Raw genomic sequence first — 17,843 nt, forward strand, 5'->3', positions numbered from 1 at the left:
GGTCTCTCTTTTACCTTACAAGCTGGCATGCTGGCTAATAGAGCATGCCAGCTTGTTAAGGTGTTGGTTAAGGCAGTTTTTACTGTATTTAGAATTTATTATAGTGATTGAGGCACTGATAGTCTTCCAAATCGCTTTAAAACTGTAAATATATTAATACAACATTGTGTTCAACTGATACCTATATATATATATATAGTGGTGTTTCATTTTAATCATGGAAAAACATGGATTTGGGGGTTTTTAATCAGAGAATCTGTGATTTTTTTAAACAGATGAATCTAGAATTCCTGCCCATAATACTGTGCAGTAGTATATTAGCATTATCTGTGCTGTGATGCACTACTGTGCAGAATTATTCTGCTATTGCACAATCAGCGTCTTGTGTAGGTGCCCAGTAGTGTCGACTTGTCCTGCCAGCCCTGCTGCAATCAGTGAAGCTGAACTGATAGTGGCAATACAGGGAACTTGCCTGTAAAAGAGCTCAGTGCAAACAGATCACCATAGTCTCCCTCACCCACAGATGCACTTTGAAATCCACACATTCACACTCTGTCTGGTTACCCCAGCATTTCATCCGTCTCATCTTTAAGTTGCCTATGACCAGGGTTTGAAATACTGGGTGGCTCAGAGGGGCTGAGCCCACCCATAAAAGACGAGAGCCCCTGGCCCACCCCGTGCCTTTCTATGCAGCTCAGGTGGCGGGGGCTCCTTCCAGCTTCCGGCTGCAATCACCACAGGGCCCCCAAGACTCGGAGTGTAATTTGAACCCTGCCTATGACACAAAATCCTCCTGTGTCCAAGAAGGTTGGATGGGACTTTTCGAACCCACCAGAGGAACCCTGTGATTGTGAGAGGGGCAGCTCACCAAGAGCTGAGACATGCAAATAGGTTCAGGGAGAAAGAGAGAGAGAGAAATTAGTTTAAAAATCAGGTCAGGGCCAACCACAGGGCAGTCCCACAGCACTTGCCACTAGCTGGCTGCAATCTATTGCTTGGTTCCTATTCATCTTGGTATTTCCTGCCTGCTTCATGGTATCCTGCTATTGTGTTCCCAGCACACTGCTAATTCCTGGTTTTTATAAGCTTTTGGAGGCAACTGAAGGAAATGACTCCAAGGTTCATTTAACATAGCTTGATCATTACATTAATCATTTCAAATGGCTTCTTTGTGGGATAAAGCAAATGCTTCCCCTGTCCCCACTGGTGACATGTGAGGGGAGCATGGAGGGGAGCAGCCCCTTTTTGCGCCAATGGTGGGGCGCAGGGCCACACCCCAGCTGTAGCCAGGGTCTAACACCAATGCCATTTCTGCACTGACCACAGGGTGTAGGGCAGCACTCTGTTTAGAGCCAACACCTGGCAGCAACTGGGGCAGTGGTGGGGATGGCACAGAGTTGTGCTCCCCTTCCCCCACACACACACACCCTGTCAATACTTAACATGGTCAATGTTTGTCTGTCTAGCTCTGCCATGCTCAGAAAGGGGGACATTTACAGGAAGACTGAGAATCCAGTGATGTCCTAGGCAATTTGGGTCTTGTCCACAGTTGTTTCTTTCCCCTGAAATTCCCCATCCTTGCTGACATCAGAACATCTCTGCTAAAGGGAGCAGTGCAGGGACACACAAGACAGCAGCATCCTATATGATAGTGGCTCAGCTATGTTGCCCTCTGCTGTGGTGGGGAAAAATGTGAAGAAAAAGGCCAACTCTAGGCACACCCTGTAGGTCTTTGCTTTACCACCCAGGCTGCAAGAGGGAGATTTGTGCAAGGCCACGTTATAGAAACGTGCAGTTGATGCCCAGCTGTGGCTGGGGTGGGATGCAAGCAACATCTATTCCAATTCTATAGGTGTGACTGCATGACAGTGCAGAAAACTGAAATGTGACCCAAGTTCATGAAGCTAAGAAGCCATCGGGCAAAGAACCTAATTTATTATTTTAATTCTCATATTTTTAAAATACTTTATAAGAGAATTATTTTGAAGCCAGTCATGATTTTGGAGGCATGACTTGTAGTGTTTGAAAACTCAGGACTAATGCTGCTGCCTGCAAAACATAGCATGCTCTTTCTCTTGTTTAAATGCCCACGAGTCACCATTCAAGTAGATAGCAGTATTCTGAGCTGTGGCTACATGTGCTCTAAAACCAGTCTTGCATGTAAGTTGAACACTTACTGTGCTGGCAGCTGGCACCATGCCACTTGAAAACCAAGCTTTGGGTTGGGCAGCACCCTACCCAGGTTGCCTCAGAAGAGATCCCAGATCACAGAATGTGTTGTTTGGGGTTACCTGAGATAGATTTGATCCCGGGGATTAAGTCCAACCCAGCTCCTTAATTAGTGGTCTCTGCAGATCATAAAAGCATGAGGTTGCTTCAGGTGGCTCTATGCCACTTGAAAACCAATTTTCACAACAGACAGCACCCTTGCTCCTTTTTCTTTAGGCCAGCCCTTTGATCGCAGGGGATCTGTTAAGTTGTTTCATCGATTACATATGTGCGTGTATTGAATTTAACTGTTTTTAATTTCTATGGATGATGCCATGAATTCTTGATACGCAGTATGATATTACATTCTTATCAGCAAATACATGTCTGATGAAATATAGACCTCTTTACTGTATCTCAGTCATTGCTAAACACCTTTATAATTGTTGAAAAAGAAAGTTTGAAAAAGAAACCAGGAACTGCAAATATGGGACTGGGAACCAGGAACCAACTCTAGCTTTATGAGGATAGCAAAAATGGAACCTGCTCTCATGCCCTCTTACTTGTATAGATGACAGCAACAGCAGTGAAAACGAACCTGGGACTTTAGATAAGGGGGCTCCTGGGGGAGACAGAAAGATGTTGTTGAAGGAAAAATAAAATGACAGTTTTCTTGGCAAGGGGCTTGTTTATTCCTGGAACTAGTTTGGGAGGGGCCAAATTCCAGCTCTCCTGCAGGAGTAGGAAACAGGAAGGTTTGCAGTCTCTCCCCTCCTGTGTGGGCCAAGATTAGGGCTCATTAAGCAGCTGTAGTTTTCAACTGACCTTGCAGATGGCAAAGCTGTAGTTCCCACTCACTCCTTGCAGTGAGCAGAGCCAGGGGAGCAGCAGCTGCCACCCAGTGATATGAAACTGGATTGGCAAGGACACTCCTGAGGAGAAGAGCATGCTGGAGAGAGATATCACCTAAGGCACAGAGCAACAGCTGAGGGCTAAATGGATGAGTTTTCCCTAGGACAGGAGTACGTCTGCACTAACTGAACCAGCGGCTAGGAAGGCATGGCAGGAGTGTGGGCTGCTCTTCAAGCACTCTGGCTGGGGGCAGCATTCTGGCAGGTTCAAGGTAAGTGAGCTCAGAGGCAAGAGGCCTCTTGCACTGCTGCTGCTGAAGTTGATACTAGAGCAAGAACTGATTTCTTGGGGTCACTGCCATTTTCTTTCTCAGTACCAACCCTCAGGAAGGTTGGAATAACCACTGGCACATTTTTGGTGCTTTGGCCTAAACCAGTTTGTGAACGAATACTCTTGTTGGCACCAAAGCCATTTCATTCATAAATGGCATTTCTGTTGGGAGTTTTGGGTTTGCCAGTGTGAAGGGGTGTCTAGTTTGGGTCAGCCTGGCTTTCCAGTTGTTTTTAAGGCCTGTTTTGTTTGGGCGTCTTTACTATGCAGAACAGCTCCAACCACTGGAGCAGCCCAACACAGGGACACTGGTCCTTTGTGACCAACCTGATATTCTACAGCCTCTGCTGTTTTGTGCAGTTGATTTTTGCTTTCAGTCTCTGTGTCTGGTTCAGGTGCTTGGTGCTGGCAGCACAGTTAACTGAGCTCTGCTCAGCCCTCCAAGCCAGCTCATTCTCTGCTTATGGAGATGGCAAAATGGCTTTTCTCTTCCCTGGAAATGTTCAGACTCATGAAGGAAACACTGGACCAAAGAGACAAAATATTTCTGAAACTCAATAGAAAAAGTGCAGCCTTGTTCACTGCAAATTATTCTCACTTTCAAATGGGCTTAAAACGCTCCCAAAAACAAAGCCTCCACTGCTTTCCTGCCTGGTGTCAATGAACATCCATTTCAGGGGTTGGACTCAGCAGCTGCTGTACAAAATGGAGGATAATTCCCAGACAAAATCACCTTCCTTTCCGTGACGTTAGGACTCCAAATATAAATCAGGAACTGGAATAGAAAGAAAATGTTACAGAATGTCAGCATGCTTAAAATAACTACATAAAGGCAGAACATTCATAGCTAATGTTATCCACCCAGTCCTGCCCACACGGAAACATACAGATGCATATTCAAACTACACGACAAGTCAAGGGCAGGGAGTGGTTGAGGCCAGGATCTCCACAGTGCTCGAGGCCTGAGTCCCAGGCCTGCCAGTGGGAGCTGCGCTCTGGTGCTTGGACAAGCCTCTTGTTGAGTGCATGCATGCTAAAGGATTCCTGTCCCTCCCCCAGCTTTTCTCCTTTCCCCATTGTTTGGGCGTAACTTTTCTTTGTGAATGTGTTCGCAGAAAGTGACCATCCGTGTCGGTCCCAGGCAGGCTGGGACCTGGGCCGCACAACTACAGCATTGTTTTGCCTGGAGAATGAACTTGATAGACGATGCATGGCATGCAGCCCCACAGGCCCCAAGCACGGGGGGAGGCTCCTGAGAAAAAGAACAGGGGCCATTGATCCTGCGACTGCATCCCCTCTCCCCTCCCCTGAGCTATAGCACTGAGTAGGGGCAGGGTCACAATGAAGTGGGAGGGAACCTGCTAACAGGGAAAGTGCTAACAGCACTGGGCCAGCCAGCTGTGTTGTCAGCAGGTCTGTAGTGCATACTCTTCTTGTCTGCAGGCTCAGCTTATAATGACTGACCCATGTCTCTCCTCCTCAGTGGCAGCCCCTGCACTGTGAAGGGGAGTCATCCTCCACGTGCTGCGAGTTGTTTGGTGGTGATTTGGATTTGTATAGTTTCTTTCTTCGCTGCTGAGAGGTGGACAACAGAGACGAGGAAGCAGCCTGTTCCCCAGAGGGATCAGAGGCTGAGTACATCACACATAGGGCCTCTGGCAGGTGGCACCGGGGACTGGATGTCATGCAGGGATGGGCTACCATGCTACGGAGTGCTGCGATGGGGACACGCACTGGCGTTCCACAGCTTTCTTTTCCCTGCAGTGTGTGCTGCAGTTTTTCTTTCTGTAGCAGGCTCTGTCCCACATCTTGAGACATTGGTTTTTTGGAGGTTGTGGTGACAGGCACAGAGGTGTCCAAGGAGTAAGGCGCTGGTCTGATAGGAGCGCTTTGCTGGTCTGGGCACAGGGCAGGGAGTGTCCCTGGGGAAGGCAACACACAGATGTGAGCCAAAGAGGGAGGTGGTGAGCATGGCTGTCTAGGATGTGCGGGTAGACAGTCATGTCTTCTTCTTCTGGCCCCTTTAATGCCCCTTCCTGACATCTTCTCAGTGCTTCCATTTGGTCCTCTCCCTGCCCCTCCTAAACCCCCCAGACTCACTGCTCCTGCTGGCGGGGGCAATCTCTGCTGCCCCGCTCCATGTGGGGGGTTCTGCATGAGCCCCCGAAGCTCCGAGGCTGCACCAGGAGCAGTGAGTCCTGGGGCTTTTCTCAGCTGGGGCAGTGCAGCACCTGGACTCAACTTCCTGACAAGCCCTGCAACAGCAGCTCCCTCCCACTGCCTCTGCCAGTGGTGCTGCCGATACCAGACCTGGCCTCGCTGCTCAGGCACCCGGACCCTTCCACCCCACTTGCACTGCCAGGGGCGCTGGACAGAGCAGGTGGGCAGGTCTCCATGAAGACTGGCCCGGGAATCCCATGGGCAGAGCACACTCAGCTGGGTGGATGGGATAGGGCCATGGGTGGGCAAGGAACGGTGTCCGGGAACAGGGTGCTTGGGCGGTCAGGGCCGAGCATGGACTACTCTGTCTAGCCCAGTATACCCCAAGGCCTTCTCTGGCTTTTTGTTCGCCCCTACACCCTGCACTGGGCAGAACTGCAAACCCTCCTTGGTTTGTGAGGAAGTCATGCTGCCCTCCCCTTTGAGAGAACAATGCCAGGAAATCTCAGCCATCCGTTACTCTATAAAAAAAACTGGGAGGCAGAATAAGCCTGAGCCCCATGCCTTTATTTGTGTCAGTCATTGTGAGTTCATGTTCTCCTGCAGGGGTGGGGCAATCCAGGCTGTGGTTTGCTGTCTTCCTGCTCTAGTGGCCTCTGATTCTAGCAGAACTGGAAGATGAGATTAAGGTCACTGTCTCCTTCCTCAAAAAGGAGACCAGGGAAAAGAAAATTGCACTTGATTCTCTGGGGATGGAGGCTGTGCAGACCCCTTGCTGTAGCTGGCTTTTGACTCCCACCCCTTGCCCTTGGGTGCAGATCCCTCCCACAACTTTTGGGAGAGATTTTCCTGGCAATCTCTCCATTGGTGTAATGGTAGCAAAAGTTATCTATCTCAGCCACAATTGCTCCAATCAGTCACAAGCAGTATGAATACCTCTCATTCACTGTTCGGGGCATCTTCTTCCCTTTGAGCTCTGGCTGATTCTTAGGTATAGTGCAACAGAGTCTCTTGGGACTACAGGCTCATGCTGCTCCCTTGTTCTGACCCCGTGACACAGAACACTCATTCAGTTTCTGACCCCTCAGGTGCCAACAGCTCTCTCACCACCCCACGCCATCAGAGAGGCGAAGGGAAGGGAATACAGCTTCCCTTAACCTGGGCCCTTCCCTGGCAGGCTTCCTGCCTTCCTAGCATCTAGTCACTTTCTCCTGCTTGACCACCTTCTCCCTACTTTCCAAGCAGAGCCTTGGAGGCCAGTTTTCACAGTGCAGTTCCTGATTTGTGGGATAGTTGCTCCCACATCTTTCTGACTTACAGGATTTTGCAAAATGCTGCTACAAGCCTGGGGCCTTGGCCTGCTTGCTCATCCAAGTTTGCCACCCTGCAGTTAACCATTTGGACTGGGCAGAGAAGGCTTGATCCTTCATTAAGGCTTAGCCCTCCACCCACTCGCTACCACCGGAGTGGTTGGTCAGGATCAGCAAGGGGAGCAGTTGACAGCAGGGGGAACAGTCCTGCTTCCCCTTCACAGAACTGTGTGCTGACTGTAATTTGTACTACAGCCCCTGGAAGCCTTAAGGGGTCTGGGAGCAAAGGGAGAGGAAGTGACAGACTCGACCAAGGACACTTGCAGAGGATATCCCAGTGGAATGGTGGCAGTGCTTGGGGGAGCTGGGGAACCGTGCTAGCAGGAATCGGCCAGACTGTGGACTGAAGGAGCGGGACTTAGACTTGGAAACACACTTGGAAATCTAAGTGCTCTTGGGACTAAAGGCTGGTTTGGGAACACTTCAGAAGCTGGGGGGAGGAACTTAAGTTGCTGAGTGTATGTATGTTAGTGCCTATTACCTGTTACCTATTCCTTGAGTACATGTTCCCACCATGGGCGACTGGTGCCTCCTGATACTGGGAGGGCACGGGTGACTGATAGCTGACCAGGGGGAGGGGGGTGTCTCCCAGCGGCCAATCACCACCACTTCTCTCGGTGTCCCCACTATCTCAGGGGGTGCACTGGCCGTCGCCCCCACTCCTGGGGGCCAATCTCACATGCCCCCCTCCCCCTCCCCCCCCGTGCCCACCCCATGCATCGCCTATGGTTACTACAATGGTAATGTCTATTTAACTGTTACCCTTTCCCTCTCTGGCCTGTTGGCTTGTAACCCTAACCCCTAGGATTTTCTATTTAAAGTGGAAACCCTTCTTGGCTTCTAGTGCCAATTTTTGGGGCTTAAGGATTTCGCACACAGGGCTCAACCTGATCCCAGACAGACTTGCTGTTTCCTCTGTCTTGTATTCTGCATCTGCTCTCTACTTGATCTTCTGGCTGCTCCACTGTCTGACTGTGCTCTTCCTGACCTTCTGACTTCCTGACTCAGCTTGCTCCCAGACCCAGTTCTCAGACCGATCTCCTGACTTCCTGCCTCAGCCTATACTTAGATTCTGCTCACTCCTCCTCACGCAGGTCAGCACCTTGTTTCCCAGACATGTCCACCCAAGATCCAGTGTGATAGTTTGCTTGGACCACCTATTCAGTGAAGATGGTCCATGTGAGCACATGTGTATTCCGGTTTTGCTGCCGCACTGTAATGCTACAGAACTTTGTTATGCTCTCCCACTTTCCTGCCATGCCTTGATGAGTTGTTTCTCTTGGGGAGACTGCATGACTTGTTGGGAGAAGATCTGTTGCAAGGTCCCGGTTCTTCTGCAGGACTCCACCTCCCCTACACCCTGCCCCTTTCCTCTCAGGCCTGAGGTGAAAAAGTCCCCATAGTCTTGTGTGGAGAAGCCTCTCTGGATTGGATCTAGGGATTGCTCCGTGTCTCTTACTCATTGCTCTCTGGTTCTTGTCCTGGTTCCTGTGAATTCTTTATTCACAGTTAAGTCACTTGTCTACCCACATGTATGGCATCCACTGTACTCTATATGCCTTGATTACCCTGTGTCTTTCTTCATGTAGGGCAGGAGTTCATTTAGTGAGTCCTTTAGATCAACTTATTTATTATCGTTTTCTTTTGGTTTATCTTTCAGCCTTACTTCAGACTTTACGAACTAATACACTTGACACCTCCTGGAACTGTAGGGTCCTTGTACTCACAAATCCATATCACCTGGGCCTAATCTTCACAGAGACTTTAATGGGCTAACTAAGTGCAAATGACAGTCTATTTCCCCAATCTGGCCCCAACTGCGCCAAAAATTCCTAAATTAATCATGTTTTCTTCTATAATTTTCCCTGTAATCGCAGTTGGGGCACAACTTAATCCCTTTTCTTTTCTTTTTTTTTCTTGAGGGCTTATGTAGCTCCCTTAATATTTGCCACCTGGGCTTGTCTCTAAATGGCTATCTTTGTGATCTGGTTTTCCTCACCCGCTCCAGCCGACACTGTGTCCCCAGAAAAGACCTCCCTCCAGAACATATCTCTAGTGATGCTAGTACGATACCCACTTCCCAGCCACCTGCTTTTAATTAGCTTTTCCTACAGGGACAAGTGGCTCTTCACATGGTGCCCACCTGGGTCTTGGCAACCTGGGAGGGTTAGGTGGTTTTTCATAGATTTCATAGACATTAGGGCTGGAAAGGACCTTGGAAGATCATCGAGTCCAGCCCCCTGCCCAAAGGGCAGGAAGTCAGCTGGGGTCATAGGATCCCCGCAACATAAGCATCCAGTTTGCTCTTGAAGGTGTTCAATGTAGGCGCTTGAACCACCTCCGGTGGCAGGCTGTTTCAGACCTTGGGGGCTCGGACAGTAAAGAAATTCTTCCTTATGTCCAGCCTGAAACGGTCTTGAAGTAGTTTATGACCATTCGACCTAGTTGTCATCCCTTGGGGCACTCTGGTGAACAAACGTTCCCCCAGATACTGGTGGTCACCCCTGCATTTATCAGCGTTGAACACCATCAGATTCTCATCCGCCCACTTGCTGAGCCTGTCCAGGTCAGCCTGGATCACCCACCTGTCTTCTGGTGTGGATGCTTTGAGGATGCTTTGGTTGCAGGAGGAGATTGCTGCACTCCAGGCCCATCTAACAGAGTCCAATGCCCCTTCCTCTTGCTATCTGGAAGGTATGATGAGGACTAGTGGTGCTCCAGTGCTGGCTTTTGTTTTTAGTTCAAACCAGGATGCCCTGAACTGGACCTCCCTTGTGGTTGAGCATAGCAACCCTGTCCTCCAGGACTGGGAGGTATTCCTTCATGAATATTGCACAATGTTGATGATCCCTCACAGGGCCCAGACAGTGGAAACTGCATTAAGGAATCTCTGCCAGGGACAGGGTAGTGTTGCTACTGCTTATGCATTCCTTTTGCTACAGATGTCCACTGTAATGAGGTGGCCCAGTTCTAGTGATTCTGATCTGGGCTGCAGAAAGAGGTAAAAGACAAACTGACTTGAATGGACCTGCACTTAGGAATTTATAGGAAGGGACCACACAAGGTCATCTAGCCAGCTCCCTGCTCAAGGCAGGATCATCCCTGACTAAACCATCCCAGCCAAGTGTCTGTCAAACCTGCTCTTGAAAACTTCCAAGGTTGGAAATTCTACAACTTCCCTAGGCAGCCTGTTCCAGTGCTTGAGCAAATGGTGAGAAAATTCCTTCTAATCTCCAACCTAAATTCCCTTTGCTGCAGCTTGAGTCCGCTTCTTTTAGTCCTGTCCTGTATGGACACAAAGAAATGCCCATCTCCATCCTATCTATAATTGCCCTTCAGATATTTGAAGACTGTTATCAAATCCCCCCCTCAGTTTTCTCCAGGCTAAATAATTCCAATAAATAATTCCAATTCTTTCAGCCTTCTCTCCTAAATCTTGCCTCCTAAGGCTCTAATCATTTTTGTTGCTCTCTGCTAGACTCTTTCCAATTTGACTGCATTAGCTGAATAGAGTAGAAGAACCGCTTCCCTTGATTTGCAATTGACACTCCTGATAATAAAACTGTTTACGCTTTTGGCTTTATTTGGCAACACTGTTGGCTCATATTCAGCTTATGGTCTACTGTAACTCCCAAATCCTTCTCGGCAGTGTTAGAGCCTAGCCAGTCATTCCCCAGTTTGTATTTGTGTATCAATCCACACAACTTTGTTTCATTTGCAGATTTGCTAAATGCGCACTCAATCCCATTATCCAATTATTAATGAAGATGTTTAATAATATTGGGCCCAGGGGTGGAGGGATGAGAGGCAAGCTTTTTTGCTCCCAGGCTGGCTAGCAGAGCTTGTCTGTTTATATTTCCTCAGTTCTCCCTGAGGTTATCCTGGGATGCTTCAGGCTGAAAGAGGGATCCAGAAATATTACCAGTGGGCAAAACACCACCAAGGCTACACAGAACCCTAACAGAAACCAGTGCCCAGGTGGTGGCAGCACTACCCCAGGCTTGTGGGTGTTCTCCAGGAAGTGAGACAGTTGGTAGCAGACACTCTGTGAGAGACTCCCGGAGCAAGGATTTTGGGCCTGACACAGTGAGGCAGGTGGCTCTGCATAGTAGCACCCCCTACTGTGCCACCACAGGTGTCAGGTGACAAACACACTAGGGCTGTGCAAAATGGCTATGTTTTGTTTCCGTTTCAGATTCAGCTGTTTCAGAGGGACAGTGATTCATTTTGATGTTTCAGATCACTGTTCCATTTTGATTCAGCTGAATCTGTTTTGGAGTTTTGGTTTTGTTTTGGTGCTGATTCAGATATTTGGATGAACCAGGGAGAGGCAGGCACAGCTGGGCGGCTGCAGGTTCTCCCATGGCTCCTCTAGCTGTGCCTGCCTCTCCCTGGGTGGGGGGAGACACAGGAGAAGCCCTCATGGCTTCCCTGCCTGGCCCCATCTCCCACCTGGCTCCAGCCTCCCAGCACTTTAAAAAAAAAAAAAAAAAAGCTCCGCACTCACTGGCTGTAGCAGTGGTGATTGGGACCTCTGAGGGCTCATGGCAGGTCCCCCCATGCAGCATAGGGCAGTGGGGGGAAGCAGGGATCACCCACACCCCCTCACTTGGCACCTATGTGGCACCTGTTACATCGCCAGGTGCAGTGCAGCTCAGCAAGGCGCTGTACACTGTCCCAGAGCTGGGGAAGCTCCACCTGTCTGCTGGAGCCCGGCACCACTCAGCTCCAGCAGACCCAGCTCCCAGACAGTGCATAGCACCCTGTCGAGCCACACTGCACCCATGGTATGAGGCAGCTGCTGCGCGGGTGCCAGGTACAGGGGGCAATCCCCGCTGCCTCTCACTGCCCCGCATTGCGTGGGGGTCTCTGCCACGAACCCTCAGAGGCCTTGATCACCACTACTACAACTGGTGAGTGTGGGGCTTTTTTCTTTTTTTTTTTTTTTAAGTGCTAGGAGCCAGGCAGGGGATGGGGTTGGGCAGGGCAGTCATGGGGGCTTCTCCCACAGCTCCTCTGGCTGTGCCTGCCTCTGCCCTGGTTGGGGGAGCCGCGGGAGTATCCCCCATGTCTGCCCTGCCCCAGCCTCTGAGCACTTTAAAAGAAGGGCTGCAGGTCTGTGCCAAACTCTTCCTGGGGGGCACGGGCCCCTGGATCTGTGCACAGAATGACAGCAGTTTGCTGCTGCCGGTTGGGACCAGCACCAGCACTGGGTTCTTTCTGGTGTTTGACGCGGGCTGTGCCAAGCAGACTCGGGTGCTGGTGGTGGCCCCAGCTGGCAGCATGCTGTCATTCCACATGCAAATCTAGGGGCCTGAGCTCTCCAGAGGGCTGCAGGGCTGTGCCAGACTCCTCCTGGGTAGCACGGACACCAGATCTGTGCGCAGGATGACAGCAGGCTGCCATTCCTCCCCCAGAGCACTGGCATTGGAAGGGACCTCAGGGGCAGATCACAGACATTGGCCAGCTACCAATATCAGAGCAGTTCTTCTCCCTCCCCACTGCCCCCACTTCCCCCTCCTTCTTCTGAATTTCTGTTTCCCCGTAAGCCCACCTCTGAAACATTCCAAAACATCCGAAACATTTCCAAAACGTTTTTGATGGTTTCATTTCAGTTCAGAGATGTTCCAGAGCCTTCTGTTTCAGTGTTTTGGGCACCAAACAGGCTGAAACCCCTCCAAAATGTAATGGCTACTGATGTTTCACACAGTCCTAAAACACATCCAACAGAAATGATGGGCCCAGCCCAGAGTGAGGGTTAGGGAGGGATGTTTGCTTGCTAGGGACAGAACCTTAGTCCAGATGACCAAGTCCATGTAGCTCCTGGCTCTTCCTACAGCAGGAATCATGGTCAGGATGAGCCTGGCATGTTAAAGGCTTCAGATATGACATAAGCTTACTTGCAGACACAGTAAGCTGATCTCCATTTTGTATTGACCCTGGGTGGCAGTTTGATGTAGGGGAAGAAATGGAAAAAATTGCCTGAATGTGTTAATTCCTGTTTATTTCCTCTAGGTTCAAGGTCCCGTTCTGAGGAGTTTGCACCCTACATCACTGATCATCCAACAGACCTGGTGGTGCAGTGGGACCAGCCTGCCACCCTGAACTGCCGTGCGGAAGGGAATCCAAAGCCAACAATAGAGTGGTACCGCAATGGGGAGTATGTGAAAACAAATAAAGATGAGCTTTCTTACCAGCGCAGTCTTCTGCCTGGTGGGTCTCTCTTCTTTTACCGCCTCAACCAGCAGAAAGGCCAGTCAGATGAAGGAATATACAGTTGTGTAGCAAAGAACTACTTGGGTGTAGCCACTAGTAAAAATGCATCACTCTACATTGCTGGTAAGTAAGGTCTTAAGAGCTGGTTACTACATTCAGTACCTGGAAATGGCCATGTTGGTTTGTAGTAGAGTAGGGTTTCTTATCAATGCTCTTCTGAGCCTGCAAAAACTGACTTTTTAGTTTATTCTAGCTAATCAGCTGGGAAAATTATACTAGCCATAAGGCATTAATGAAGCAGAGAATTAATAACATCATTCACAAACCTAGGTTAATGTCTTGAGCACTGGTCAGGGGCAGTATCCTGGGCCTGATCTGAAGGTGCTCAGCACCTTAGACTTCCACCATAGGCAACGCATAGGGAGATAACGGGGGCACGTGCCCCCTCTAAGAGCACTGGTGCCCCCCCCCCCCAAGAGCAAGTACTCTGGCTGGTAGGGGGGCATGGAGAGTGCTTGTGCCCCCCTTGAAATTGGCTCCGCTGGTGGGATGGTGGTGGAAGACCTGCTGGTGCGCTCAGCGACCGGCTGCTGGGACCCTCCCCCCACCTCCAATCGTGCCCCACTGGTACCCCCCCAGACTTGGGAGGCATTTGTCGCCCATGACTTCCACTAAAGTAGGCTTGGGCCTATTATGAGTTTTCATACAACAAAGCTTCAAGTGAAGGTTGTGGATTGATACTATAGCTCAGTTGCAGCTTCAAATCCATGCTTAGGCTATTATGTTGAGAATTTGAGAGGTACCTTTGCTAAAATGATGCAGCACCAATCTGCAGTATGCTATCTCCCTAAAATATTCTGGTGACCTTGCATTTGGCTTTGGTTGGAGAAGCATGTGGCTTGGAGGATTCCCTTCCCTTCTCCTTTGTCTTTTCTGTCCCTGGACAAGAAAGCAAGCAAGCGGATTTCCTAGACTACCTGAAGATTGCTGCCCATGTGCCACCTTCCAAGTACATTGTCTCCCTCTGCCTATACTTAAGTAAAGCTTGAGGAGACCTTGTGAGCAATTGGATTGGAAAAAAATTGCTAAGATTCTGCAGGCCATCCTCCCACTGCTTATGAAGGAGCTTCCCCAAGGCCCTAGTTTCATGCTGATGCATGGTAAGGTTGATAAAATTCTGTATCCCTTTGTGCACCTCAGTAGTAGTTTGCTGGATGCATATCTGGCTGTTTTTGCTGCTGCACAATGGATGTGGAAGCATGTGTGCAGCCTGAGTATGCAGTGACCAGGCACATAGGTAGCTATGTACATACATATCTGGGTGCAAGTCTTAGCTTTCCCCTGCTTTAGGCCTGATGGCTAAGTTGTTTGGGCACTGTTAGAAAACCTGGGTTCTAGGCACTGGCGACGCATAGGGGGTACACACGGGTTCACATGCACCCCTAGAGTGTGGCGGTGCACCCCCTGTGAAAAGGTGTGCACCTCCTGAACGTGACGATGCTCCCTACCCCTGCTCACCACTCCCTTTTTCCCCCGCCGCTGCTATCTGCTGGCAGTCAGTGATCACCGCTGGCTGCCACCGTCAGCAGTGTCTGTGGGTGGTTTCATAGTTTCAAAGATGGTAGGGTCAGAAGGGACCTGAGCAGATCATCAAGTCCGACCCCCTGCCATGGCAGGAAAGAGTACTGGGGTCAAATGACTCCGGCAAGGTATTCATCTAGCCTCCTCTTAAAGACCTCCAGGGTAGGAGCCAGCACCACTTCCCTTGAAAGTTGGTTCCATATCCTAGCCGCCCTGACTGTAAAGTACTGCCTCCTGATATCTAGTTTAAATCTACCCTCTGCCAGTTTGTGACCGTTATTTCTTGTTACTCCTGGGAGTGCTTGGGGGAACAGGGACTCCCCCAATGCCTGCTGGTCCCTTCTGACTAGTTTGTAAATGGCCACCTGATCCCCCCTCAGCCTTCTCTTGTGGAGGCTGAACAGGCTCAGGTCCCTTAGCCTCTCCTCATAGGGCCTGCCCTGCTGCCCCCTGATCATGTGAGTGGCCCTCCTCTGGACCCTCTCCATGTTGTCCACATCCCTCCTGAAGTGCAGCGTCCAGAACTGGACGCAGTACTCCAACTACGGCCTGACCAGTGTTGCATAGAGGGGGAGGATCACCTCCCTGGTCGGTGCTCGCCACCTCCTGCTGCCAGCATGGCGGCATCTGTGGGAGCTCCCCGCTTACCGCCTCCTCACTCCTGCCACTGTGCTCATGCTGCCACCTTCGCCGTGCTCCCCCAGCCACTGAGGGCATGCATCGTTTATGGTTCTAGGCACATCTCAGCAGGAGAGGGTTTGAATCTGTATCTCTGACTTCTCAGTCCAATGTTCTGAGATGCTATTCCCATGATTCTTTCAAAGCTAAGCCATTCTCATGAATGCTATTCCCATGATTCTTTCAAAGCTAAGCCATTCTCATGACATTTAATAGTCATTGAAATAAATTAATGGATAACAGTGGGAGAGTCTCTGCCTCAGTGGGATCAAGGCCCACTCACTTCTAGTGGCAGCTCCCTTACTAAGCTGCATATTTTCTACCTTGACCTTGTAATTCTGACCCTATCCTTTTTCCTCTACTGCCCAAGGAGTAGTGGAGAGGGGACTGGACAATGCCTGAGTTGTAGTGCGCTGTTTCAAGCACTCTTCTGGGAAGTCAGTGGTGCTGGTTCAAAGACCACCTCTAGGAGAAAAGGGCTTAGAACCTGGGTCTCTTGCTTCCTAGATGAATTCCTTAACCATTCTGTTATCAGGGCTAAAATATAGGAAGAATATTTTCCTCTAGCAACTGTTAGCCATCAGTGTCTGACCAGTTCTGTTTCTGTGCCTTACATCCATTTATGCATCCAGTGTGAGTATTTCTAGCTGTGTATCTGCCTGGCCAGTGTGTAACCTACTGGGCAAACTCGGTCTACGCACTCGCAGGAGTAACAGATTCAGAACTAGCATTAAAGGAGCTGAACCAAGACTCTATCAATGGTAGAAGTTTCAGTGGCAAGTTTAATAACTTGAATCTGCATCTCTGACTTTGTTTAGAGTTTTGTTTAGTTTCGAAACCACTGTTCTGTTTTGTTTCATCGAAACTGTTTCTGTTTTGACACTGTTTCAGCGTTTCACCCATAGGTTATAATGGGGAAGCACAAAACTGCCTATAACTTTGTAATTTCTTGCCTGATTTGGATGAAACTTGCAGGGATGGTAGCCCCTTCTGAGACAATGAAGCCTGCCAAATTTCAAGGAGATAGCTGCAGGGATTTCTGGGAAACTGCACCTCAGGCTGCTGACAAGCAAAACCCATGATGTGTGACTGTGTGTGTTTTCTATCCTTCCCCGAGAGCACTGGAATTGGAAGGGACCTCAGGGAAGGATGATAGTCACTGGCCAGCTACACACAGTTAATGTGAGAGCAGTCCTTCCCCATTCTCTCTCTCCTTACTTTCTGTTTCCCTTCAGGCAAGCCCAGCTTGAGCTTCAAAACTCAAAATGTTTCAAAACTTTTGAAACGTTTCACCGGCCGTCATTTCGTTTCGAGGCTGTTTCAAAGCCCTTCATTTTGTTTCAGTGTTGCTGTTTGAGCTTGAAATGAGTCAAAACCATCAAAATGAAACAGCTGGTGAAATTTCACAGAGCCCTAGTCATTTTCCTCATACTACCTTACTGGTTGGGTATCCCCAGAGCTGTGAGATCCATAGCTGACCACTCTGTGTCTTCATGGTAGCAGCTGCAGAAGGACTTCATGAGGTGTGAAGCAAATGGGCTGTGCAGCTGGTCCTGGAGATGCTTAGCATTTGGAGTTTCTGTATCAAGGGAAATTCCAGCATTTCTCATATTTCCAAAGTATAAAAAATAGAACAAGGGCAAAAAATGGACACGTCCCACCCACCACATCATAGAATTAATCTGGAATTATTTGTTTTTAAATCAACATTCCACAGGACCAAATCAAAATGTTTTATTTTGAATTCAGTTAATAGAATAGATCCTTTTAAAATGAAAAAAAAAATGAAAAAAAAAATCAACTTTCGTTCCCATATGGTCAGCCTTATTAAACCACTCCCCCCCCGGCTCCACTTTTTTACTCAGTAACGTTTTGTGAAAAGTGACAGATTCCTTCCAGACATCCTGTCTGAGATGTTTGATCTAGCTCCTAAGCCCTGGGGGTTTATTCCTCCCCATACACCCCTACCAGGGCTCCCACAGGTTTCCAAAAAGGAAAGAAGGAATGAATATGTTTACCTCCTGCAAAGGAGCTGTATTGACTGGGATCTTCTCCAACCCAGTATGTGAGGACATGGATTGGTCTGAGCCATTTTCCTTCAGGCATAAATAGTTGTATGACATAAAGATGTAGATGCATCATCCCAAGAACAGTTACTAGTTACCAGTAACCCCCAGATGGGCCTAAAGCCCATTGCCTGAAATTGCTGACCCAGGATCAACAGGTCAGTTGTGTAAGAGGTTTCTAACCAAAATTCAATCACGTATAAATAGGGTGACCATAATAATTTGAGGGAAAACCAAGACAGGGGGGCACCCCTATCCAACCCCACGGTTCCCAGGACTTGGGTCAGACAGGACAGTGTGACGTGTGCGTGCACACCCCCCACACAAACACGCACACGCACACTGATTCCACTTGTGGTCCAGTGGAGTCCAGACCAGGGAG

General features: G+C 49.3%; 1 protein-coding gene across 2 annotated transcripts in view; it reads left to right on the top strand.

Annotated features, from left to right (window-relative positions):
* Window positions 1-2,974: 2,974 nt before the first annotated feature.
* The window catches only part of ROBO4 (roundabout guidance receptor 4), a 63,271-nt gene continuing 48,402 nt past the window's right edge, over window positions 2,975-17,843 (top strand). For both annotated transcript variants that reach the window (XM_006258732.4, XM_014600877.3), the window contains exons 1-2: window positions 2,975-3,331; window positions 12,936-13,259. In XM_006258732.4, coding sequence (XP_006258794.3) covers window positions 3,268-3,331; window positions 12,936-13,259 — 388 coding nt within the window. In that variant the 5' untranslated portion in view covers window positions 2,975-3,267. The remainder of the gene's footprint in view (window positions 3,332-12,935; window positions 13,260-17,843) is intronic.

This window comes from Alligator mississippiensis, chromosome 16 (assembly GCF_030867095.1).
Source record: "Alligator mississippiensis isolate rAllMis1 chromosome 16, rAllMis1, whole genome shotgun sequence".
NCBI classification, from domain to species: Eukaryota; Metazoa; Chordata; order Crocodylia; family Alligatoridae; genus Alligator; species Alligator mississippiensis.